The sequence below is a fragment of the Micropterus dolomieu genome, linkage group LG02, assembly GCF_021292245.1.
Source record: "Micropterus dolomieu isolate WLL.071019.BEF.003 ecotype Adirondacks linkage group LG02, ASM2129224v1, whole genome shotgun sequence".
Lineage (NCBI taxonomy): Eukaryota > Metazoa > Chordata > Actinopteri > Centrarchiformes > Centrarchidae > Micropterus > Micropterus dolomieu.
The window spans coordinates 7710697-7732886 of NC_060151.1; the positions used below are offsets into that span (position 1 = coordinate 7710697).

At 40.5% G+C, this 22190-nt stretch overlaps 3 protein-coding genes and 1 non-coding gene across 5 annotated transcripts; 3 read left to right on the forward strand and 1 right to left on the reverse strand.

Moving 5' to 3' along the window:
* The first annotated feature begins 3988 nt into the window (after positions 1-3988).
* On the forward strand, positions 3989-11279 carry kri1 (KRI1 homolog). The gene is made up of 18 exons (XM_046043079.1): positions 3989-4167; positions 4303-4379; positions 4490-4592; positions 4681-4780; positions 4946-5006; positions 5105-5154; positions 5233-5338; positions 5444-5521; positions 5637-5746; positions 5871-6099; positions 6281-6451; positions 8401-8473; positions 8787-8908; positions 9034-9181; positions 9277-9407; positions 9937-10001; positions 10085-10177; positions 10268-11279. Exons 1-18 carry the CDS (start codon positions 4083-4085, stop codon positions 10743-10745), a joined length of 2280 nt encoding a protein of 759 aa, XP_045899035.1. The 5' UTR covers positions 3989-4082; the 3' UTR covers positions 10746-11279.
* LOC123967539 lies at positions 9706-9803 on the forward strand. Its single transcript, XR_006824264.1, has one exon. It is a non-coding gene; the product is annotated as a Z30 small nucleolar RNA (small nucleolar RNA).
* Positions 11280-11899: 620 nt separating the features above from the next.
* On the forward strand, positions 11900-16053 carry spc24 (SPC24 component of NDC80 kinetochore complex). Of its 2 annotated transcripts, none has more exons than XM_046036199.1 (6): positions 11900-12013; positions 13876-14059; positions 14294-14438; positions 14538-14642; positions 15648-15724; positions 15825-16053. In XM_046036199.1, exons 1-6 carry the CDS (start codon positions 11945-11947, stop codon positions 15929-15931), a joined length of 687 nt encoding a protein of 228 aa, XP_045892155.1. In that variant the 5' UTR covers positions 11900-11944; the 3' UTR covers positions 15932-16053. The 2 variants fall into 2 exon arrangements, with proteins under 2 accessions (XP_045892155.1, XP_045892160.1); XM_046036204.1 differs by lacking the exon at positions 11900-12013 and adding an exon at positions 12082-12220.
* Positions 16054-18173: 2120 nt separating this feature from the next.
* Positions 18174-21838, reverse strand: s1pr5a (sphingosine-1-phosphate receptor 5a). The gene is made up of 2 exons (XM_046042735.1): positions 21456-21838; positions 18174-20788 (listed from the first exon to the last, which is right to left on the reverse strand). The coding sequence occupies exon 2, from the start codon at positions 20534-20536 to the stop codon at positions 19337-19339; it is 1200 nt and encodes a 399-aa protein (XP_045898691.1). The 5' UTR covers positions 20537-20788; positions 21456-21838; the 3' UTR covers positions 18174-19336.
* Between the last annotated feature and the right edge of the window lie 352 nt (positions 21839-22190).

Genomic DNA, 22190 nt, shown 5'->3' on the forward strand with positions numbered 1-22190 from the left:
CTGTCACAGCGAAAAGCAGTTTCTTAGAAATTCTCACTGTGACCTTACATACAAGAAAAGTAGTCAGTGTGTGAATATCTGTCCTTTACTTTTATTTCTATGCACATAGAAGTAAAACATATAATTCATGGGAGTTGGAAAGTATTTTATGAATACATTGTGAATATAGTCTAAATACATTTAGCTACATGCAGTTTGTTATGAAAGTAGAGGGTTTCCTGAGAAGACAAACTTTAAGAGGATATGGGTGGATTCTGGAAATATATATTTTAAAATCAAGGAATTTCTCATCCTCTGTGAACAACTTTGATTAAATGTTGTGAGCAGCACCATTGGTCAGGCTGTAGTCTGGTGAGTAGGTCAGAGACGGTCCACTGACTGGGACTGGGTGCTTTTGTTTGTGTAGGATCAGGTGAGCAGTAATGCCACATCCTCGCCCTATGGGAGATCACATGTTTTAAACATCGGGTGAAATTGACTGGAACCTGCTCAGAAATCTCTTTATATATGTATATATGTGTATGAATAATGTGACAATACAAAATGGGATCTCCTATTTGCCATGTTTATTCTACACCAGAATTCAAACAAAGAAGAAACACCCAACTTGCTCTAACTGTGTAAATGTTCATGGATGAAGTTGAGTCAAACACATGTAAAAGTAAATAACTTAAAATGTGTTGCAATCAGATAGGACTGTCTTTAGTGAACTACATGTTCACGCTTTTGATTTCATCTGAACAACATGTCTTCAGCGGTATTTATTCCATTCATCTGTGGAAGTTACTGGAATGATCCAGCCTGCTGAACACGACCTTTGTGGTTGAATTAATGATTAATGGCGTGAAGGGATTCAGACGACAACTTTTCCTTGAAAAACAAATATTTCCTGCAGTCTGTGCAAACAAAAAAAATTGTGCCGCAGGATTGGGAGACTTTATAACTGCTTTGACAATGAGTGTTAAAAAAGAGGACACATTCACACTGATTGATGATTTAGATTTACTAATAGCCACATGTAATGTTAAGATTTTCCTCAGCAGGACATGTGAAAGTCAGTCTGGACTGCTTGTTTTCTTATCTGTATGTTTACCCACGTGTGTAGATGTGTCACTGCATCTTTTGACAGCTTGACACTTCATCTCTTCCTCTGCCTTGGACTTTGTGCATGGCATGCCCACTGGTGGGTTTGACCACAGATCAGCAGTGTCACAAAGCTGTTTGTTTTCCTCCTCTTCTCTGATAGCTGTCGTGTCTTTGTTGGATAGGAAATGAAGGGAGAGTGGGTGATGAAAAAATAAACTACACAAGACACAAATGTGAATTTAATCAAAATCCTCAAAGCTCAGAAGATTATGTTTCTCCAGAAAACTGCAATTATAATATTAAATAGTTTTTTTACCCAGATTATTTATTTAGGTTTAAGGACTCAAGACACAATAACTATTTATACCATGTAATACCAATAATATAACTTATATATGGGATAATAGCATGCATAAATATCTTGGCTACAGCTATATGTAGAAATTGTATTTGTCTAATTTGTCTTAATTTGTAGTAGTTAATGGTTTTGCCATTTTTAAAAAATAAAGATCTAGACCCATAATTAATCAAAGATATTTAACTAACTATATCACGCTTGGTGGTTTTATAGAAAAGTCAAGCTAAAGCATGATTGAGCGTTACAGCTGCTAGCTTAGCTGTTTTTTGCACATGTAACATCATTGTTAGCATACATTTGCCATTTTTTCCACACTGTTTCCACATTTTTTTGACACTGTGGAAGATTGTTAATATATAAACAAAATACCAGAGGGCCTAACACTGATCCCTGAGGCACACCCCATCGTTTACCTCATGCTACTGCATCATTAGCTTTAACACACTGCATCCTGACCATGATCCTGACACATACACTCATGCTATAGATGAAAAATAATATTTAAGACAAATACAAAAATACAACACCTACTTTATTAAGCCTATATTTTGTGTGCTCTATTAGCTGTAAGGTATGTATCTGGTAGCTGGAAGCTGGTAGCAAAAGTGGGCAAACGATAACTGCTTGTGTAAGTTATTCAGTGATTTTGTGTGCATCTATTGAAAGTAACCTACTGGTAGGGTGCCAGTGGGTCTATAATTACTGGCTTCGTGACAATGAAGTGTTTTCAGACTTTTAGTTTCCAACAGCAGGATTTTAGAGGGACATTAAAAGGTAATGGGATGGACCTTACTCCTCTTGTTTCATCATATGCCTCACACCAGAGACATCTGATCAATATTCAGTGCCTGAATCAGGTCAAGCTTTGTGTTTATCTTCTGGGTCATATTGTTATATTTCATGGGACAGTCTTGATGTATTTGGCCTGTGCTCAGCTCTCATGAGACATTCTGTGTCATGACAGGTTTATTCTGGAAACTCTTCCAACAGATCTTGCTCTGATGGGACATGACGTCATACTGTTCAGTCTCATCAGTAACACAGCATCGACCCCTCAGCTCTTCCCACATCAAGTAAAGATCCTCTCCAGTAATATGGGGAAAACAAAGTGTCCTGTCCGATAAGTGATTCTGAAAACAGAGTCTGAGTTAGCCTACATTGTTTACCCTTTGTGGGAAATGTTATTTACTGTAGACTACATGACTGATAAACACTGTCACAACCCGGCTCAAAGGGAGGGGGGACAAAAAGGAGATGACACCATGTAACTTGTAACTAACGATTTATTTAACAAAATATACAATATCGGATAAAGTATGTAAATCGGTAACATGATAGTTTTTTGAGTGGCTGCATGTGTGTACAGTGAATTGTAATGAACAAAGCAACTAAACACAAAGAGAACCTCACCCAAACAACAAACCATTTGTCCAGGGAGAGTGACTGACTCCACCAGCGTATATAGCTATAGGGCAGCAGGTGATAACCAGTGAGGCCTGGCCTCACTCCTAAAAACAGACTGTTTTACTACCACTTTGTTTCAGTTTATGACTGATATTAGCTGACTTTTTTTTTTAAAGTAAATGAAGTAGAAATAACACACTTAATACACTATATTTAAGTGTTTTTTTTTTTGTTAAATGTCTGTTTTTTAATGGTGAAGTTGTTGTATATACTGTTCTCAGCATAGCATTTTTAGTGTTTATTTACTTGTAAAAAAACAATGATTAATTTTTAAAAGGAAACATGAGTGTATATGTCTGCATATTTTCATATAGCTGATGCTAGATCAGCATGAGCACTTTTGAGAGTTGAGTTCTTCAAAATTTTCAAAGATACCTTAAAGTTACAGGTCATCTCTCTGTAAGGTGAGCTTCATTCTTAACCATGTTCTTAACACAGCGTGCCTTTTGTCTTTTCTGAGCAGACATTTGTGTTTATTTGGCAAATTCTCAGATAACAATTCTAATAGTTCTTAATTAGTGCTTTATTGGTGGCAGGTGCACTGGAAAGATCAAGACAAATGAAACAGTGGTATGCTGGCTGCTAATTGAATGAAAAGTAAAACGATTCTAAGTTGACTTTCTTAAGATGTCCAATATGTGGGTGTTTGTTATGTTGGGAGTTACAAACCTTTGAATGTCACTGCAGTCGCTGTGCTATATGTAGCTTTGTGTTCATCACTGCCCATTTCTGTCACTAAACACTATCATTATTTTAGTATGTAGTACATAGTATTTACTAGATCATATATTATAATATTAAATAGAGAAATGAAAGACAAATACATATTAAAACATTTAATAATAACATTTTATTAAAAGTGGAAAACAAAGTTAGTTACCAAAAATGTTCTGAATGTAAGTGAATAAAAATTGTTCCCTATAAAATTAGAAATTAAAAAACATAACCTAGAGATGAGCTTCTGTCTGTCACAGTAATAGCAGCAGCAGCATTTACTGAAAATCACATTTTGATTTGGGGAAATTGGCATTACTGCGCCCCCTGATGGACACTTTATGTAATCTGTCCTGCGCACCGGAAACCACGTGGTTCAGCTTCTCACATGCTGGAATGACTTCCCTTCACCAGAGTGTAGTTTTAATTACAGCTTAAAGGTATCTCCTTTATTAAAACCATGTCAGGCAAGTCGGAATTGAAAATCAACTGCCGGTTCGCGCAAAAATATGAGAAATACCGACAGAAAGAAGAGCTACAGAGACGTAAGTTAAGTTGTCACTGCTGGCTAACGATGGCTAAACTCCCAGGCTAACCATCCAGCGTGGGAGCGTGATAGCGTTAGCAGGCTTTAAGTTGTTTCGTACGACGCTGTGTTATTTATAATATCTGTGTTGCAGTGAAAGACCGATACGGAGACCGAGAGGATGAGAGTGGCTCCGAGTCGTCTGAGTCCAGCTCTGGTGACAGTGAAGTGGTTAGCAATCATCGCTGCTTCTTCTCTTTCACACCATCATAACAGATGAGTTAACGGTGTTTCAGTAACGTGCACAGGTTGTCTCACTTTTCATTTTCCCCCCTCCCCAGGATCTGGACCCTGAGGTTGAAAGGGATTTTTACAGAACATTGTCTCTGCTGAAGAAGAAAGACCCCAAGATCTATCAGACAGATGCCAAGTTCTACTCAGAAGGTGATTTAAGCACGCTCATCGGTGTTGCTTTCACAAACTCTGGGGAATTTTTTTGTTTATTAACAAGAGATCGGACTCTCGCTTTCAGGTGCATCCACCAGTAAGGAGAAGCCTTCAACCTCGAAGAACACAGTGAAGCCCATGTATCTCAAGGACTATGAGCGCAAAGTGATACTGGAAAAGGAAGGGTGAGCGAGCTGCTGATGTGCCTCCATTCTTGTTTGAGATATCAGCAATTTATTAATTTCGGCAGCATTGTTTGCATATAACCTACATTGTGGTATCATTGTCGCATACATCTGGCGCAATTTAAAGAATACAGGCTCTGATCTTTTTATTTTTTTATTTTACAGCAAATATGAGGATGATGATGACAGTGATGATGATGATGAGGCTGCCGCCAAGAGAATAGAGGTAGTTACCGCGTTACGAAATAATTTGTATCCCTCTGGAATATGAAGAGATTGACTCATGACAGATGGGTTATTAATCATCATTGTTTGCTTTCAAAGAGAGCTGCCTCTCCGAGCTACATTCAGGAGCAGAGGGAGCTGAAGGCAAGGTGAGACTCAAACAATATGACGGTGTCCGGCAAAATACCTCGCAGACTGTTTATGGAAAACAAAACCTCTCTCTTCAGCTTCCGTCAGTTCATCCAGGACAGCGATGATGACGACGATGAGGGCAGCGAGAGAGGTGAAAGATCCGAGCTGCTGACCAGGAGGGTCAAAACGCAGGAAGAGAAGGTAAGTAGCTGCCGCCAGTGGCTTCCCATCTTGAAATAGAGACAAAGCGGTACAGGTCAGAAGAAACGTCTTACTACTAATAAATCTGTAAACATCTGTTTGTAGGATAAAGAAGAGGCGGACTATGTGGAATGGCTGAAAGGCCAGGCTGAGCTCGAGGGTCCAGAGGACGTGAAGGACATGGTGAGTGAAATATACAGGAGAGGGTGCGAGAAAGCAATTCATTGTGGCTCTAAAAAAAAACAAACAGATAAAGGGTTGTGTTTAACTTGCTTAGTAATGAGACTGGTTTGTGCAGAAATACCTTCGGGACTACTGGAATGACCCAGAGTTGGATGAGAAGGAGCGTTTCCTGAGAGACTATGTCCTTAACAAGTGCTACCTAGATGATGATCACGACGACGAACGGTATGTTGCCACCTGTGTGGATGTTTGGTTTTCCTAGTGAGCTGTTCAGTGAAGGGAACATAAAGCACTCATATGCAGCCAAATGGCAACAAGTAAAGTAAATAAACGCTCCTGACGCATTAAGGATCCCGACCTACGATGAGCTGGTCCAGGATGACGTGGAGGACTCTGAAGAGGAAGGGGAGACTTTCTTGGAGCGGCAGGCAGAGTTTGAGAGAAGCTACAACTTCCGCTTTGAAGAGCCCGATGCTCAGCAGATCAAGACCTACCCCCGCAGCATCGCGACGTCGGTGCGCTCCAAAGACGACAGCAGAAAACGCAAAAGGCAGGAAGTGAAAGAAAGAAAGGAAAAGGTGTGTATCATGAGGGGGAAAAAAGTAACCTAACCACACCTTATCCCTCAGTAATCACCTGTGCTCTCTCTTCGTCTCCAAATTAAATCATAGTATGCCTTCATTCATTAGCTCATGTTAAACAACCTTCTCCCAATGTCTCTGCTTTGCCTTTGCTCCCTTTTCCCAACTCCTCTTTCAGGAGAAAGCGCAGAAGCAGGAGCAGCTGAAGCAGCTGAAGAACTTGAAGCGAAATGAGATCATGGAGAAGCTGAAGAGGCTTCAGGAGCTGACGGGCAACGAGCAGCTCGCTTTTAGTGAAGTCGACCTGGAGGGAGAATTTGATCCACAACAGCACGACCAGCTCATGCAGGTGGGCGCGTGCACACACACACACACACACAGTCTTTCTGCATGAATGTGTGTTTGCATGCTCACTTTATTGACAGATAGCTAAACCCCCACCGCAAATCAGTGATTATCATGTTATAGGCCAGGAATCGCAATTTTTTTTTTGCAGTAGAAAATGTGTCTGTAAGTTCAAACTTATTTTTAAACACTTTTTTACATTAAAAAAAATCTTGCTCCCGAGGAGGTTAGCTTCACAGCATCAGTTGCAAGGGTTACTGCTCGAAGGTTTATCTGATCTCAGTCTCTGAAACAGAAAACGCAGAGTTTTTCCCCCTCATCTCTCAACATGCTCAACATACTCAGAGTTTTCACTAAAACAGGGCCCTGGCCTGTCGAGCTTTGTTGGAGCAGGGTCCATGGAGCTGCAGTAATAGACACTCTGAATTTAAAAGGTTTTGAGGCTGCTGTAATACTGTTTTTGCCTTTAGAAAACTCAAAACACAAGAGCAAAAGTATCATGAATTGTGTGTGTCTGCCTCAAAGTAAACTACAATCGTTTGCATGTCCGGCTAACTAGCTACCCTGTGTTACGTCCAAAGCCCATATAATTACAGTATACATCAGGAAGAAAGCCCTGTTTAGGACTACAGAGCCACTGTGTGAAAGTCGGGGTCCTGGATGCAATCATGAGTTTAGGTTAACGTTAACGGCTCTGTCCTGTGGCCTGTACTATGAAGCGGGGTAATGGCTTGTCCAGGTAACTTTGTGACGTCGGGTGTAACTTCCCGATTAACCCGTACTACGAAAGATGGGTAGGTGTTACCAGAGGTCTGTTGCCATGGCAATTAACGCTGCATCACTAAACTGTTGTGGAAAAACTCTGCATGGTCGAACACATCCCTTTTATGCGAACGCGCACCAACTCCAATTAAGTTAACATGGACTCAACTAACCAACCAATCTTATCCACCTTCGTAGTACTGTTTAACTCCAGTGTAGGCGGTCAGAGTTTGTGAACCCTGAGTTAACTCTGAGTAGATTGAACTCCCTGCGTACAGGCAGTGTAAACAGTGATGCGACCTCAGCCCAATGTTACCCAAGATAGGGTTAACATATGCCAAACACATCTGTTAGTCCTCGTCCTAAAAGCATCTCCTCTTGTAACAGTAAAAGTGACACATAGAAAAGTATAAATCTTACATCTTGGTTTACTGTATTTAAGTACTTTAGATTTACTAGCTCTCCACTTCAAAACAAGAACAAAGATGTTTCCATTTTGTCAGCATGGGTCATCAACTGATGAGGATGCTGACTTTTCCCCTGGGACATTTAGATTTAGTGTGATATGTGTGGAGCCAGCAAGGGAATATTTAACAACTCTTTTACATGGTTCTGCTTTGAAAACAAGTCAGCCTGAAACATTAAAAAGCCAGCTGGAGATGCATTTTCAATCAAATCATGAAGGTATTGTTAGCTTAATTAGCTAATAAAATCAAAAAAGCTAATAAAAATGAACAGCTTTTAAAATCAGCCAGCAACAGTTGTTGTTTAATTTAAACACTTGGGCCAATTAATGTCTGAATGACGGCTGCCTCCATCTGTCTCCAGCTCACACGGGTGTATTGTGTTTGGCTAATTAGACTTGTCAGGAATATGTGCACACTTGTGCGCATCAGTTTGTCTGAGAGGCGTGTTGGCTTAGGGCTGTTCCCTTCTTTCACCACAGCAATGATAATTGAAGTTAGTTGATTTAGCGCAAGACCACCCAACTCACACAGGTGCACTGTGTTTGGCTAATTCTCAGGAAGGTTAGTGTGGATAAGTTGAGGTCCTGCTTACCCCAGCCAACGTACCTGTTGGTTGATAAAGCTACTACTACCTGTCCTTTACCAAGAGAGCACACTCAGTTGTTCTTTTTCTAGTAGCATTTAGACTCTTCATCAGTGACATTTTGTTTTTTCTTGTTTGTAGAAATTCTTTGGAGATGAATACTATGGAAATGAAGAAGAAGAGAAGCCTCAGTTTGATGATGAAGAACTTGAAGGTAAGTCTATTTTCTTGTAACCTTCATGTTTCTTTTGAACGCAGTAATTCCATCCCCTTCAGCCTGCTGCAGATGGCACTTAAGGACAACTTAAAGGATATCCAACCCTCATGTAGATTTAGTCGTTTAGAAGTATCGTCTTGAAGTTTGCAAAGAATCATGCAGAGGATTTGAATAATCATAACAAGAACAACAATCTGTGTGTGTTTCACTTCCAAGGGGTAGACGGCCAAGTTTGAAAGAAAATGAGTTCATTGCATTAATGTAACATACAGTTGGAAGTTAATCATGGCTTTGTGTGTGCGCGCGACAGAACACTGGAACTGGGACACATGGACAGGAGAGGAACAAGAGGACTACGGTGAAGAGGAAGGAGAGTATGATGGAGAGGAGTATGACACCTCTGGGCCACACTGCGACGATGAGAACTTCATTGTTAGTTGACTCATTTTTACCAAAAGCATTTTATCCTCTGCAGGGTGCAGAGATCGGCTGGATCTTTTGTTAGATATTGTACTTGTAAAGAGACTCACTCACCAAAAGTCATACTGTTGAAACAGATGGATGCAGACTATGACCCCAACCAGCAGACCGCCTCCAAGAAGAAAAAGAGGATGAAGAAAGAGGATATGCCACAAATGGGCAAAAAGAGAAAAAAGTCTCACTTTGCAGAGGTCATCACCAAAAACAAGCCAGTCTTTGATCCACGTAAGTGTCAGTAAACCTGCTGTTGGAAAAATAACTGTCCTGGCAATCCTGATGTGCAGTGTCATAGTTCTCTAACTGCAGGCTGTTTGTCTTAGAGGAGAAAAGCTTTGAGCAGTACTTGGATGAGTACTATAAACTGGACTATGAGGACATCATAGATGACCTCCCATGCAGGTTCCGCTATAGGCAGGTCTTACCCAACGACTTTGGCCTGACCACTGATGAGGTGAGAACGGCAGCACTCAAACTCCAAATAATGAACTGTTCACTAAATCCCACCGCCCCTCCTTTGTTACAGTTGTTACTCCTGTCATACTTTCCTTTCTCACTGAATCTTGGGGATTTAACCATAGACTGTATATAAGAGATAAACCCAAAGCGTCTCAGACCTTCCATGCCCTGTTAAGGTTGTGAAGCTATGATTGGACAATTGCTTTTCTGGGGGAGGGGTTTAGCAAATGGTCAGTTATACAGTTTAACTGAGAAAATGGCTGTTTGGGCTGAGTGGACGTTGGTTAATAATACTGCAGTGATGAGTCTTGAGGTGACTGATCTGGTATTGCTTTTCCTCCGGGGAGAGCTCTGACCAGAAAATGATCTGTTTAATCTTCTCTCTGAGCAGACCACACAGTGACTAGCTAAAGCAGCAGCAGCAAATGTGTAAAGTGTTTAAACACTTTAGTCTACGCCAGGCAAAAATGGGCCAAATGTGATAACAGTTGTTTTGAACTAATGAAGATTCTGGTTCTTTTTAGATTTTAAATGCTAATGATAAGGAGCTGAACCACTGGTGCTCTCTGAAGAAGACGTGCATGTTCAGGTACTGGCTCTGTCCTTCATGTTAAGTGTTACACCTGTCGTGTCAGAATTTCCTACACTTAATAATAATTTTCTTGTTCTCAGGTCGGACAAGGAAGAGATGAGTGACTTGAAGAACTATAAAATCAAGGCTCAGAATGAAAAGAAGAAAAGAGAAATCCTGAGCTCTGTATATGAGTAAGTAACACAGTGCACACATCTGCTGGACTGATAAGCCCCAATTACTGTAGCAGTGTGTAACCATATATATCTGAATTTAATCTACAGGGAAGATAAAGAGGGGACAGAGTATAAGACCAAGGTGGGGAAGAAACGAAGAGATCGTCTGAAGAATGCTGACAAACAAGACACAGGAGCAGAGCATGGTGATGCCACTTCCATTATGGAGTCTACAGAAGACTCATTCGGCCAAGATCTCAGAGAGGCAGGGGACGAGGAAGATTTTCTGATACCCAAGAAGATGAAGCAGGAAGAGCAGCCCCAGACAGTGGTTACGGCTGAGGCGGCAGCAGAAAAGGCTGAGGTGACAAACAGGACTGAGAGGCCGAAATGGTCCAAGAAGAAGCGCAATCCTTCAGGAGGACGCCTCGTGTCAGGATCCCTCGGGGTAAAAATCGGCGGCCGGGAGTTCAGTAGACAGAGACTGAAGGCCTATGGTCTGAACCCCAAGAGACTGTTCTTCAGACAGCTCGGCAGGCAGAAACGAAAATCGCAGGAGAAGGGGAAGCAGAAAAACAAGGAGTGATTAATGCCTGGCACTGAGCCACAAGCTTAGATAACTGCAGTACAATCTGTTGTGGTTTTTTCAGTGGTATAAATTACAATATGAGTTCATCACATTGACCCCTTTTTGATGTAGAAAATGTTTTAAATGGCCTCACATTTTGAATTTTACCTGTAAATGTTTATACTGAGTATTAAGATTATGGGGTTGATAGGAAATTGAATACTTCTCGCTACATATTGTGCTTAGATTTTGCAAAAAAATAACATTCAGTTTTTTAGGTCACTTCTAACTAAATTTATAGGCACAATAACTGAACACATCCTTCCACAACATATTCAAACAGATGTGAACTGTATATAACATGGTTTGAACCAGATAGATGAAAGCATACACTCGGGACAGTACATGCTATGTGTGGACTCAAGTAGTAAAGCAGACAGGAACTCATCACTGTATTTTTAGTTTGATTTCAGTGCAGAAATAAATTTGTGTGGATAAAATACCTTAACTGCACGTGTGTCTGGCCTACATTAAACATTTCAGTTGATTGAAGAAGTTTCATTCATCTGTATCTTAATCTAGTGCTTAATATATTAAAACTGGTAGATATTCAGCATGCTACCAAATTTAAAGGAAAGTATATTAAATGTCAAAAGACATGGTTGTTCACCCTAAGAGATTACATCACTTCCCTGGAAGGGGAAGCGAACTAATAATGGTACTGCTAGCTTGTTTGCAACTGCTACATTTAGCATCAAGAGTATAATTTATGGATACATTGCTTTAAAAATATAGAAATGTTAGCCTTAAAAGGTAGATGTCAATGTGGCTGAAAAATGCAGTAATTGTATTTTGATAGAAGCTTCATTGCTTGATCTCTATTTAAAAGCCAGTAACTTGTAGATCATATAAACTGGGTTGGTTTATGCGTTTTCAGTCTATGGTTATACTATACATAATGAAACCACAGAAGTGTTTAAAGGAGCATTTCTCCCTATTTTCCTCTAATTAGGAAATGTACCGAAAAAGCTTGAAGTCGGAACAAAATAGAGATTGAGTGTGGATGAAAAAAGGGTAACAGACACATGAGACAAGAAGGGCTGTTTCGCCTTACTTCATAAACTTAGAAAAATCCGTTGAGTCTGTTTTGTCTGGTACTACATGAACCATGTCAGCAGGTGGCGGTATGCACGTGAGAGGCTGCTCGAAATCCGCCAATGACCACAGAAGAAGAAGAAGAGGCGCGCTCACGGTCTGAATTTGAATCCTGGAAAAAGAGTTGCACGGTAAGCTGTTTTCTGCTTCTCTTTTAACAAAAACGAGCTTATTTTTTTCTCCATAAACGTTACATACATAACATTATTTAGCCACTTGAAACTAACGTTTACACTTTTTGTGTAACCGTGTTGTAAACAGGACAACAGAAACAACACAGCGAGGGCTACGTTTAGCCAAGAGCTTTACCTGTCAACCACCGTATGTTTCTTTGACTGGTGGGTCTTGAGTAGTTTCTCAAGTGCAGTTTTATGGCACTGGTAGCGATATTTTTATGTTAACGTTACTTCTGTTCCTCTTCACTTAAAAACAGATGAAGTTCATAATTTGGCTCGGCTGCATTTATCTAAGAGCTGAATATATCATTTATAACTTGATTTTATAAATATTACTATGTATTATTTCAAGGTGTTCAGAGACATTGGTTCATATTGACATGATGGCATCACAAAGTTGCTACAGATTTGTCAGCTGCACATCCACAATGCAAATCTCCTGTTCCACCACATCCCAAAGGTCAGGCTCTTCTGGATTGAGATCTGGTGACTGTGGAGGCCATTGGAGTGCAGTGAACTCATTGTCATGTTCAAGAAACCAGTTTGAGATGATTTGAGCTTTAAGACATGATGCATTGTCCTGCTGAAAGTAGCCATCAGAAGATGGGTACACTGTGAGATGGACATGGTCAGCAACAATACTCAGGCAGGCTGTCGCGTTACAACGATGCTCAAGCTATTAAGTGTGACCCACACCATTACACAACCACTACCAGCAGCCCGAACACGAGGCAGGATGGATCCATGCTTTCATGTTGTTTACGCCAAACTCTGAAACCATCTGAATGTTGCAGCTGAAATCGAGACTCATCAGACCAGGCAACGTTTTTCCAATCTTCTATTGTCCAATTTTGGTGAGCCTGTGTGAATTATAGCCTCAGTTTCCTGTTCTTAGCTGACAGGAGGGGCACCCTGTGTGGCCTTCTGCTGCTGTAGCCCATCTGCTTCAAGATTCGACGTGTTGTGCGTTCAGAGATGGTATTCGTCCTACCTTGGCTGTAACTAGTGGGTATTTGAGTTACTGTTGCCTTTTTGTCATCTCAAATCAGTCTGCCCATTCTCCTCTGACCTCTGATATCAACAAGGCATTTTTGTCCCCAAAACTTCCGCTCACTGGATATTTTCTCTTTTTCGGACCATTCTTTGTAAACCTGTTTCGTGTATTAATCCCTTACTATCCAGCACAAATCTGAAGTTTTTTCGCACTGCTTTATGTCTCTTTACGTCTAAGTCATATATTTTATGTACATTAGGATTTATGAGATGGTTGTGCATGAAAATCCCAGTAGATCAGCAGTTTCTGAAATACTCAGACCAGCCCAACTGGCACCAACAACCATGCCACGTTCAAAGTCACTTAAATCCCCTTTTTTCCCCACTCTGATGCTCGGTTTGAACTTCAGCAAGTTGTCTTCACCGCGTCGACATGCCTAAATGCATTGCGTTGCTGCCATGTGATTGGCTATTTGTGTTAACAAGCAATTAAACAGGTGTACCTAATAAAGTGGCCGGTGAGTGTAAGTTCAGTATATTAAGATTAAATCAAAAAGTAAACACTTCACTTAAAATGTTACTTTTTTTTAATCGAGTTCAATAAAGAACAATTGACTGCAGATGCAGTTGAGTAACATTTTACACTAACATGTTATGGAGTATCATTACACTGTAATATTGCCCTTTCAACTGAAGTAACTCATCTATTCCTTCCACCACTGGAGAAGGAGGTGGTTTATATTATCTGGTTGTTTAGTGTTGTTGATAAAGTGAAGCTTAACACGCTTTGATGACCTCACTCTCTTCTGTTTTGTGCTTCCTAGCCGGTCAGTGTCACCGCCATGGCTCAAGGTCATAAATTTCAAGATTTGGAGGAGACGGGGGAAGTGTTGGTGTCCTTCATCAACAGCAGCCAGCCTGAGAAACTCCGACAAGTGAAGGATGAACATCAGAATCTCTTTGACCAACATGTAGAAACTAAAAAGATTGTTACACAGATTTTAAAAGGCAAGTAATCAGACATTTAATCATCTATTGTTTTTCAGCTGTCAATGTTCTATTATTCACTTTCACATAAAGATGAATTGGATATCTACAGTATATACTGTGTCTGTGTGCCTGTCCTGAGTTCTGAGTCTAATAGAATTTCAGCACCAATTAGCCAGGTTACATTTAAGCATCCATCTTCAATGTTCCCTCTTACTCCTTTGTCATCTCTTTGTCACTGTTCTCCATCCCCAGATATGGCTCAGATTGAGGAGAGTGTGGGCCAGAGGCTGCTCGACTTTGAAGAGGAGAAGCATCAAAGGGAAAAGGACCTGGAGGGCCTGCATGAACAGCTGAGGCAGTGCACAGCCAAGAGCCAGATCACAGACTCAGAACTACAGTATCTTTTTATATGTCTGCGTTTGCCATTGAAAATGAATCCTGTCTTGCCTTTTACCTTTTTTTTTTAATTTTATTTGCATCCTTAATCCTCCTCCAGACTTCTACGGAGAGAGTTTGAGAGTCTGAGAAACACCGAACACGAGCTTCAGAATCTTCAGAGCGAGGTGGATGAAGACACCACAGAGGTCATCCCTTCAGCAGTGTGAGTCTAGAAAACTGAGTAATCAAAGGGTCCTTTGTCCAAGAATATATCCTGCTGCAGTTGCTACCTTCAGTCACCACATACTCACTGTGAAAATGGACTGCATTACTTTCTGGATAATAAACATTTTAGTGCGGATTTCAGTTTGAAAAGAAATATTGTATTAATTATGTAATCTGAATGGAGATGTGTACAGGGGGGATGTTACTGTATATAACATGAACACTGTATAGTGTATATAATGCAATGTAATCCAATACCATGGCCCAATAATTGATACTGTCTTGCTGAAGGTTATATCTATGAAGTCGTTCAGAGACCTGTATTGCACAGGTTATAGTTTACTTATACAGATTTGCTTTGTTGCAGAAAGTTAATTGCCAATTGTTTTGATAACTGATGAGTAATTTCAGTCATTTTTAAAGGAAAAAATGGTTTAAGCTTTTTAAATGTGATGATTTTTTTTTAATATAATAAAGTGAATATCACAGTCAGACAAAACAAGACATTTGAAGACATCACCTTGGGCTCTGGCCTAATTTATAATGAGAATTTGTAATTCATTTCTGACATTTAATAGGCAGAACTATTGAAGAAAATATAACAAAAACAAACGTTAAATGGTACGGTAAATGGACTTACTTATAGATAGTGCCTTTCTTGTCTTCCACCACTCAGCTTTACACTACAAGTCACATTCACCCCATTCACACCCTGATTGCAGTGGCTACCACTAACTGCGTCCATAAAGCTGATGCTGTCATCTCTTCACGCATTGTTGAAATTTGAGCAGAAAGGAAACTTTCAAGCACAGGATTTAATAGACTCCCAGACAGCGATGCACTGCTCCTCCAAGGACAGAATTTCACATTTAAATCCTCAAGTTACCTTTGCAGTAGTCTGTTTCGCTCCCCTACGCTGCTCTCATGTGACAGCTGTCACGTTTGAGAGTCATAAGTATTTTGATGTATTTTCTGATTTTTGTTTTTAATCTTCCCTCAACAGGTATGTGGCTCAGGTGTACTACCTAGTAACCAAGATCAAGTGGGAATATGACACGCAGCCGAACATCTTAAAAGGAGGTACAGCTTTGTTTTCTGTTTATTATTTTTTGTGTAGCGTCATTGCATGTGAGTCTGTTAACATGGCTTCAGATTGTCAATCTGTTTTCTTCTCCTGCAGTGCACTATGGTGCGGACCTGGCGACTCCCATCAACATTGACACATCTGAGCGACCTCGGAGTGACGTAAGCGACCAGCTGTGGGGCTTCGTCAGCACTAAATGGTAGCTGAAGGACGGTGGTGACAGAAATGTTGTGTACATTATTTTTGTTTGTCTGTACATTTATTTGTTTTATGTTCTATACAGCATTTAGATTGGTTTTAAAAATTAAATATCTCAGACCTTTGATCCAGTAGTTTCAGTCTCTAATTGTATTTCAGCAAAATGGATTCATCAGAAAATTTTGTAGCGTTAGACGAGGATGGAGAGGGTGTTGACCACTAGATGTCGCTGCAGAACTATTTGAATGAGTTGATGTGTAAATGGCTTCTTTCCTTTGAACCCACACACACTCAGATGAGATAGAGAGAGATACTCTTTATGCCGTTTTTCAAATATTGGTTTCGTTAGAGTTTCATACTTGGGTTACATGATGACAACTGAGCAAAATACATTTGCTGAGAAGTGAAATATTTAGAGGAGGCATGTAGGTGGATTAGTCAGACTAGTTTACTAAAGTTTAGGCTAGTGGTTCCCAGCCATATGAACTCAATAACCCTTCACCAACACCACCTGTCATGTACCAAAAGTGAACATTACTTTCAACAACATTACTTTCATTCATTACTTTGATTTCAGTTGTTTACCCTTACTTTTAACCATCTATTTCAACTATTTGTATCATTACTTAAACTGTTTCAGCTTCTCTGCCTGCTTGCTAACTAACTAGCTGCACTGTCGGTTGCAACATGTGGTGACAACTGACTCAGCTTAATGGTTATTCTAAAGTTCCCGAAGATCAGAATCTGCCTTTTTGCCAATTATACATTTGTACATACAGTGATTTTGCTTTGGTACTTAACAATTAACATAGCAGGTAGAAAAATATAAGAAAGATAAAGGTAGAGCAAGTACTGCAGGTCAAGAATCATACATATAAAATTGACAAAAGATAAGTACAACATGGCTGTTTAAAAACAGTTAGTGCAGGGATGTGCAAAATATTTACGTAGGACATCACAGCGATCTTATTTGGCTGTGGTTTATTTTTCACCCCTATCACAAATATGTGGAGATATAATCAGATCATAATGGCTATTATTGTGTTGAATTTAGTTGAGTAATAGACACTCTGTAAAAGTAACATTGTTGATTACAGGTTAACACTTAATATTGTTTGGCATTGTTCTCTGTTAATCTGATTAATTTAGAAAACAACCTCTGCCAAAACGTTATTGTCACTGGCATCTGTAAGTGCAGCTGTACCAAATGAAACCATGAAATCCATCTCCCTTTAATTTGTGAAAATCTAGCCATGATGGCGGTGAAACAGCAAAAATAAGTGGCATAATTTAAGTAATGAGAACAAGATGCTGGAAACTTCTATCCAGGCAACACTGATGGTGTTTCTGCATGTGTATTATTATTTACCCACCTGCTTTACTGAGAACTGAAACCTTTTCCTTCTTTGAAAAGGGAGTTAAGCTATGATTGTGTACCACTGCAACATGGTGAGTGGTTAAGAGTAGGCAGGATGACGTTCTGTGTTGGCGAGGCTTATAATCACACGTACCATAACTTGGAAGAACTGTGCACCAATATGTGGTTTCCTTACGGTAAACAGAGGATCGGCTTCACTAGCTTGTTTCTGCAACTTCATCTATTCTTCAGGCACACATGATATCAAGTGGTTAACACGTGGTTTGCATGGAGATGGGCGTTCTAAGGCAACATTGAGCCCCTATCTGTATATTGACTTTCATTGCTATGTCGTTGAAGTTACCTATAAGCTGTCGAGGTTTCAGTTTGCACTGTTCAGTGTTCAGTGTTCTATCCAACGTCCGAAAGAAGCACAACTAATTTTCACTTGGGTTTTACTAGGTTCACTTTTAATGCTTAACTTGCTGTTAACTAGTGTTCTTTTGATTATAAACATCTGTAAGGTATATAATGGTATAAAATGTTAAGAAAAACTGAATAAAATACCAATAACTCAGTGTCAATATTTGCAAAGCATTTTGTTTCATATCAGCAACCAATTATTGAGACTTCATTAGATAAAACTAGTGTGGAATAAAAATCTCTTCTTAATATGTAGAAATCATATATTTTTGACATTTTCAGAGTTAATATATTTGAATGTAATTTGTCTGTAGTTTATCTTACTGTGTTTGCGTGTATAACAACACGTATATTGTTTAGCAGTAATACACATGACAGGTGATGATCAGTGAGATCTGAAACCCTCCAACTTTACTGAAAGCTCAGAATCGGATGACTCGCGTGAGTAAAGGATGTACAAACCTCCATTTAAACATCATTCACATATGTTTTATTCAGTGCACATATAAAAGTGGCATCATAACTTAAGTGATGTTTTTACAATACAAAATGCTGCTTTGATAAGCTCAGAAAAAGCATTTAGAAAGTATACAAAAAAAAAAAATCAGTAAATAGATTTGTTTTCTTTTTACATTTATGTACAATATTACAATTGGCAAAATGTCACTATGACCACAATGAAATTCCCCTTTGAAGCCCACACAGTCTGTTGTCTGGGTTGTCATAGATTCATTTCATAGGGATCTTTCTCCAACAAGAACGCTTAAAATACTCATTTTTGTCCACAAGCTATAGCATATCACAGCGATATTCTAGTTTGTTAAACCAAGAAGGCATCAACAAACCTCCACTGTCAGCTTTATTGCTTTTAGTCATTCATCATGTGTCGCTACATATGTCGAAGGGACCTCCAAAGCTGCAAGCCGCTGAGCACAACCCTCCATATGACGTGTTCAGTGCGTCTCTGGGCTGCTGAGCCTCTGATCTCTGCCGAGGGGACCTCTACCCAGCTTTGCTGCTGACCAAAACTCATATGGCAGAAATTACATGGTTTGGCAGCAGACTTTGGGTGTGGATGCTCGGTGTTTGTAACAACATATCATTATATGCTACACAGGGAGAGGAGATAAAGATAAATCTCGTCGTGCTTGAGCCTTATCCCCCGGTCTATCTGATGTACAGCATAATTGGCTGTGTTTATGTGAAATGTCTGCACACATTCTTTGATTTTGTCTTATGTGCAAAAGCAAATGCCCATAAAATGAAATGGCATTTTTTTTCCAGAGGAAATAACCTCAGACAAATACTGGTTTTAAGTGTCTGAAAGACAAATGTAATGTAATACTTTACAAGAAACTTTCAATTTCTGTTTTTCATGAATAAACTGTTAAAGCAAATATGCACAGAAGATTGAAAAAGTTCATGTTTTTCTCCCAATTTGGACAATTATCACATACATTGAGCTTTTTCTGTCCATGAGGATTAATACCAAAAGTCAGACAGAGTGCAACACAAAACTTCATATCCTGTTTGCTCCACTGGACCACAAATGCAGCTCAGATCAGAGATACGCCTTAACAGTGGTCTTAATTTGAATACTTGCTCTCAGTGTTAAGTGTGAGCCTCTGTGTCATGTTTTCAACATCCTGGGGTAAATGGCTTTGATTGTAGAGGGTGTACAGTTACCGGAGGACACTGTCGTCTCCAGACCCTCCAGTCTGTGAGAGGCTGCATCAGTCTTACTGGTGCTGCAGTCCAGGAAGGGCATCCCGATCTTCTTCACCTGTCCGTCCTTTGTTATGAGGCAGTGTCGGCAGAGGAGCCTGAGGATGGCCTTCCTCATGTCCTTACTGGTCAGGGTGTAGATGATGGGGTTAAGAAGGGAGTTGAACATAGCGATGCCCAGGAAATAGTCTGCCTTAAGGAGCACCTCGCAGCTTTTGGCTGGGCAGCAGAAGTCCAGCAGCAGGAGGATGAAGAGGGGCAACCAGCATGCGATGAAGACTCCCAGGACTATGGTGACTGTCTTCAGCAGGGCCATGTACTTCTGGGACTTGCGGTAGAGGCCTTTGCGCTGTGGAACCGAAGCGAGGCGCTGGGTGTTGGACTTGACGATGCGGAAGATGCGGACATACAGCACCACAATGGACATGAGGATGCCGCTGAAGACAGTGATGCAGAAGAGGATGTAACTCTTGGCGTAGAGCGGGAGGACTGTGGAGCACTGGTCCAGCTGTCCTAAACAGTTCCAGCCCAGGACAGGCAGGATGCCCAGGAACACAGACAGCACCCAGCTCGCTCCAATCAGAGCAAACATCCGCCCCTGTTTGTCCCCCTGGTACGGCTTCATCCTCACCATAGTGACATGGCGCTCTATGGCGATGGCCAGCAGGCTGATGACCGAGGCGGCCAGCATGATGAACACACCCCCCTCCCTCAGGAACCACAGCACCGGGGTCATGTTTAATGTTTTGGCGCCAGACATTATGATGTTCACCATGTAGGTGAAACCTGCGAGCAGGTCAGAGAGAGTCAAGTTGCCCAGTAAGTAGTACATGGGCACATGGAACTTCTTGTTCTTCCATATAGCCAGTAGCACCACAGCGTTTTCTACCACTATAAGCAGGCAGACCAGCAGGAAAGCTATGGCCTCTGGTTTGAGTCCTGCCTTGTACTTGTTCTCATTCAGTTTGCCTGTGTAGTTGTAGTGCTCTAAGATGACTGCATTGCTCTGGTACTCACGAAACATACGAAGTAGTTTTCCTGTGGAGGAGGACATGGGGATGGTGGATGAGACGGAAGACTCTGTGGCCATTGTTGGTGCTTCCATAAGTGTTTTCCCTTTTCTTCAGCTTTTCTGTTTTTATAATTAGATCCACAGATTAGGTGTCATAAAGTCCTCCGGTTGGGCATTTCTTTCTTTGGGGTTGAAAAGACAGAAGCAGTCAGCTGTTGTAGGCAGGGGGAAAAATGCTGGTTTTGATGCTGTCAAATAGGATATCCTGTGGTTTGAGAATTTTTCCTCCCAAAATAAAATTCTTTCAGTGCCTGGGCTGCGCACTAGGAGGCGATCAGAGCCAGCCTGCATTAAAAAAGAGGGAAGCAAAGTTAGTACTGATACCAGAAAATAAGCACGATAATTAAAGACAGGGAAATAGATTAGCTTATTCAATTAATTTAGAAACCATATCCGATATCCAGAATACATAAAGATGATTGCACATAACAGCGCTAATATACTATATGGAACATGACCACTGCAGTAAGAACTTCTAGGACAAAAAGGGGGTCCAGGCTTCAATGGGAGTAAACTGAGAAAACACATTCAAAATAGGACATTTTATCTATTGACCTTAGCGGCAGTGTTTTTCTGCCTGACTTTATTTAAACCAACATACATAGGCTACAGTATTAAACATACTGGACCTTATAAATATCTAACTATGTATTTGTCATTTATGCGTAAATACGCATCTATCCAAATGTACATGTATATGTATAGTATAAACTGAACTCTTACAGACATATGAGCCTATTGGTTAATCATTTCTTTTCATAAATATCCACTTTTATTTGGCATGTAGCAGAAACAGTAAAACAAACTGCTTAAAGACACAGTAAGAGTTGGGATACATGATCCACTACAACAAAGTCACTAAAAATGTATTAACGAGCAGCACAGACGCATTTCACGCCTCTCTATGCATCTTATCGGTCCAACATACTAAAAACGAAACTTTTCTACCCACCAGTAAAAACGTGTGAATATCCAGTGAAGCTCCAGCAGCAGCAGCAGCAGCAGCAGCAGAAGGAGCTATCCCACGGCCGGAGAGGAGGACACGGGCTAAGTCGTTCAGTGCTGTGCAGCGACATGTGAGTGTGGGAACAGAGCAGGGCAGGACTCAACATGTAGTGGGTTGGTCTTCAGTGTTTGCCCTTCAACGTTTTTCTTCCCTCCTCCGCCTGACCCCTTGAGTTTTGTTTTTGAATTTGCCCTCAAGAGGAATTAGAGCTCGGTGACAGATTATATGTTTGCGTTTTTCATTGCAACAGACGAGGAAGAAAGTGAGATGCTCACCTTATCAGTTTGCCCTGAGGTTCAGCTAGGCTGCTGTGAAAATGTTGGCTAGTCGGTTTGGATTAATATTCTTTGGAAGGGTAATTATGGCTGCAGATCATCACAGCTCTATGTTGCTCTTCTGGTTTGTCAGATTATGGGGACCTCTCTCTCACTCTCCCATGGTTAATAAGAGAGAACCATCCCACTCAGAAGAAAACTCAAAACTAAACACCACAAGTGAATTTGTCAGTGGAAAAATAGTAATTTGTGAGACCGGTGTGGCTGAGTCTGTTCTGCAGGCCAGAAACCCCAGATTTCAGAAAATAACTTACACAGATAGGCTTCATCTGTAATTATCTTTTAGCTCACACATCAAATAAATTCACTTTTTTGGCACACAGGCCAGTAAGAAGTCTTTCCCCCC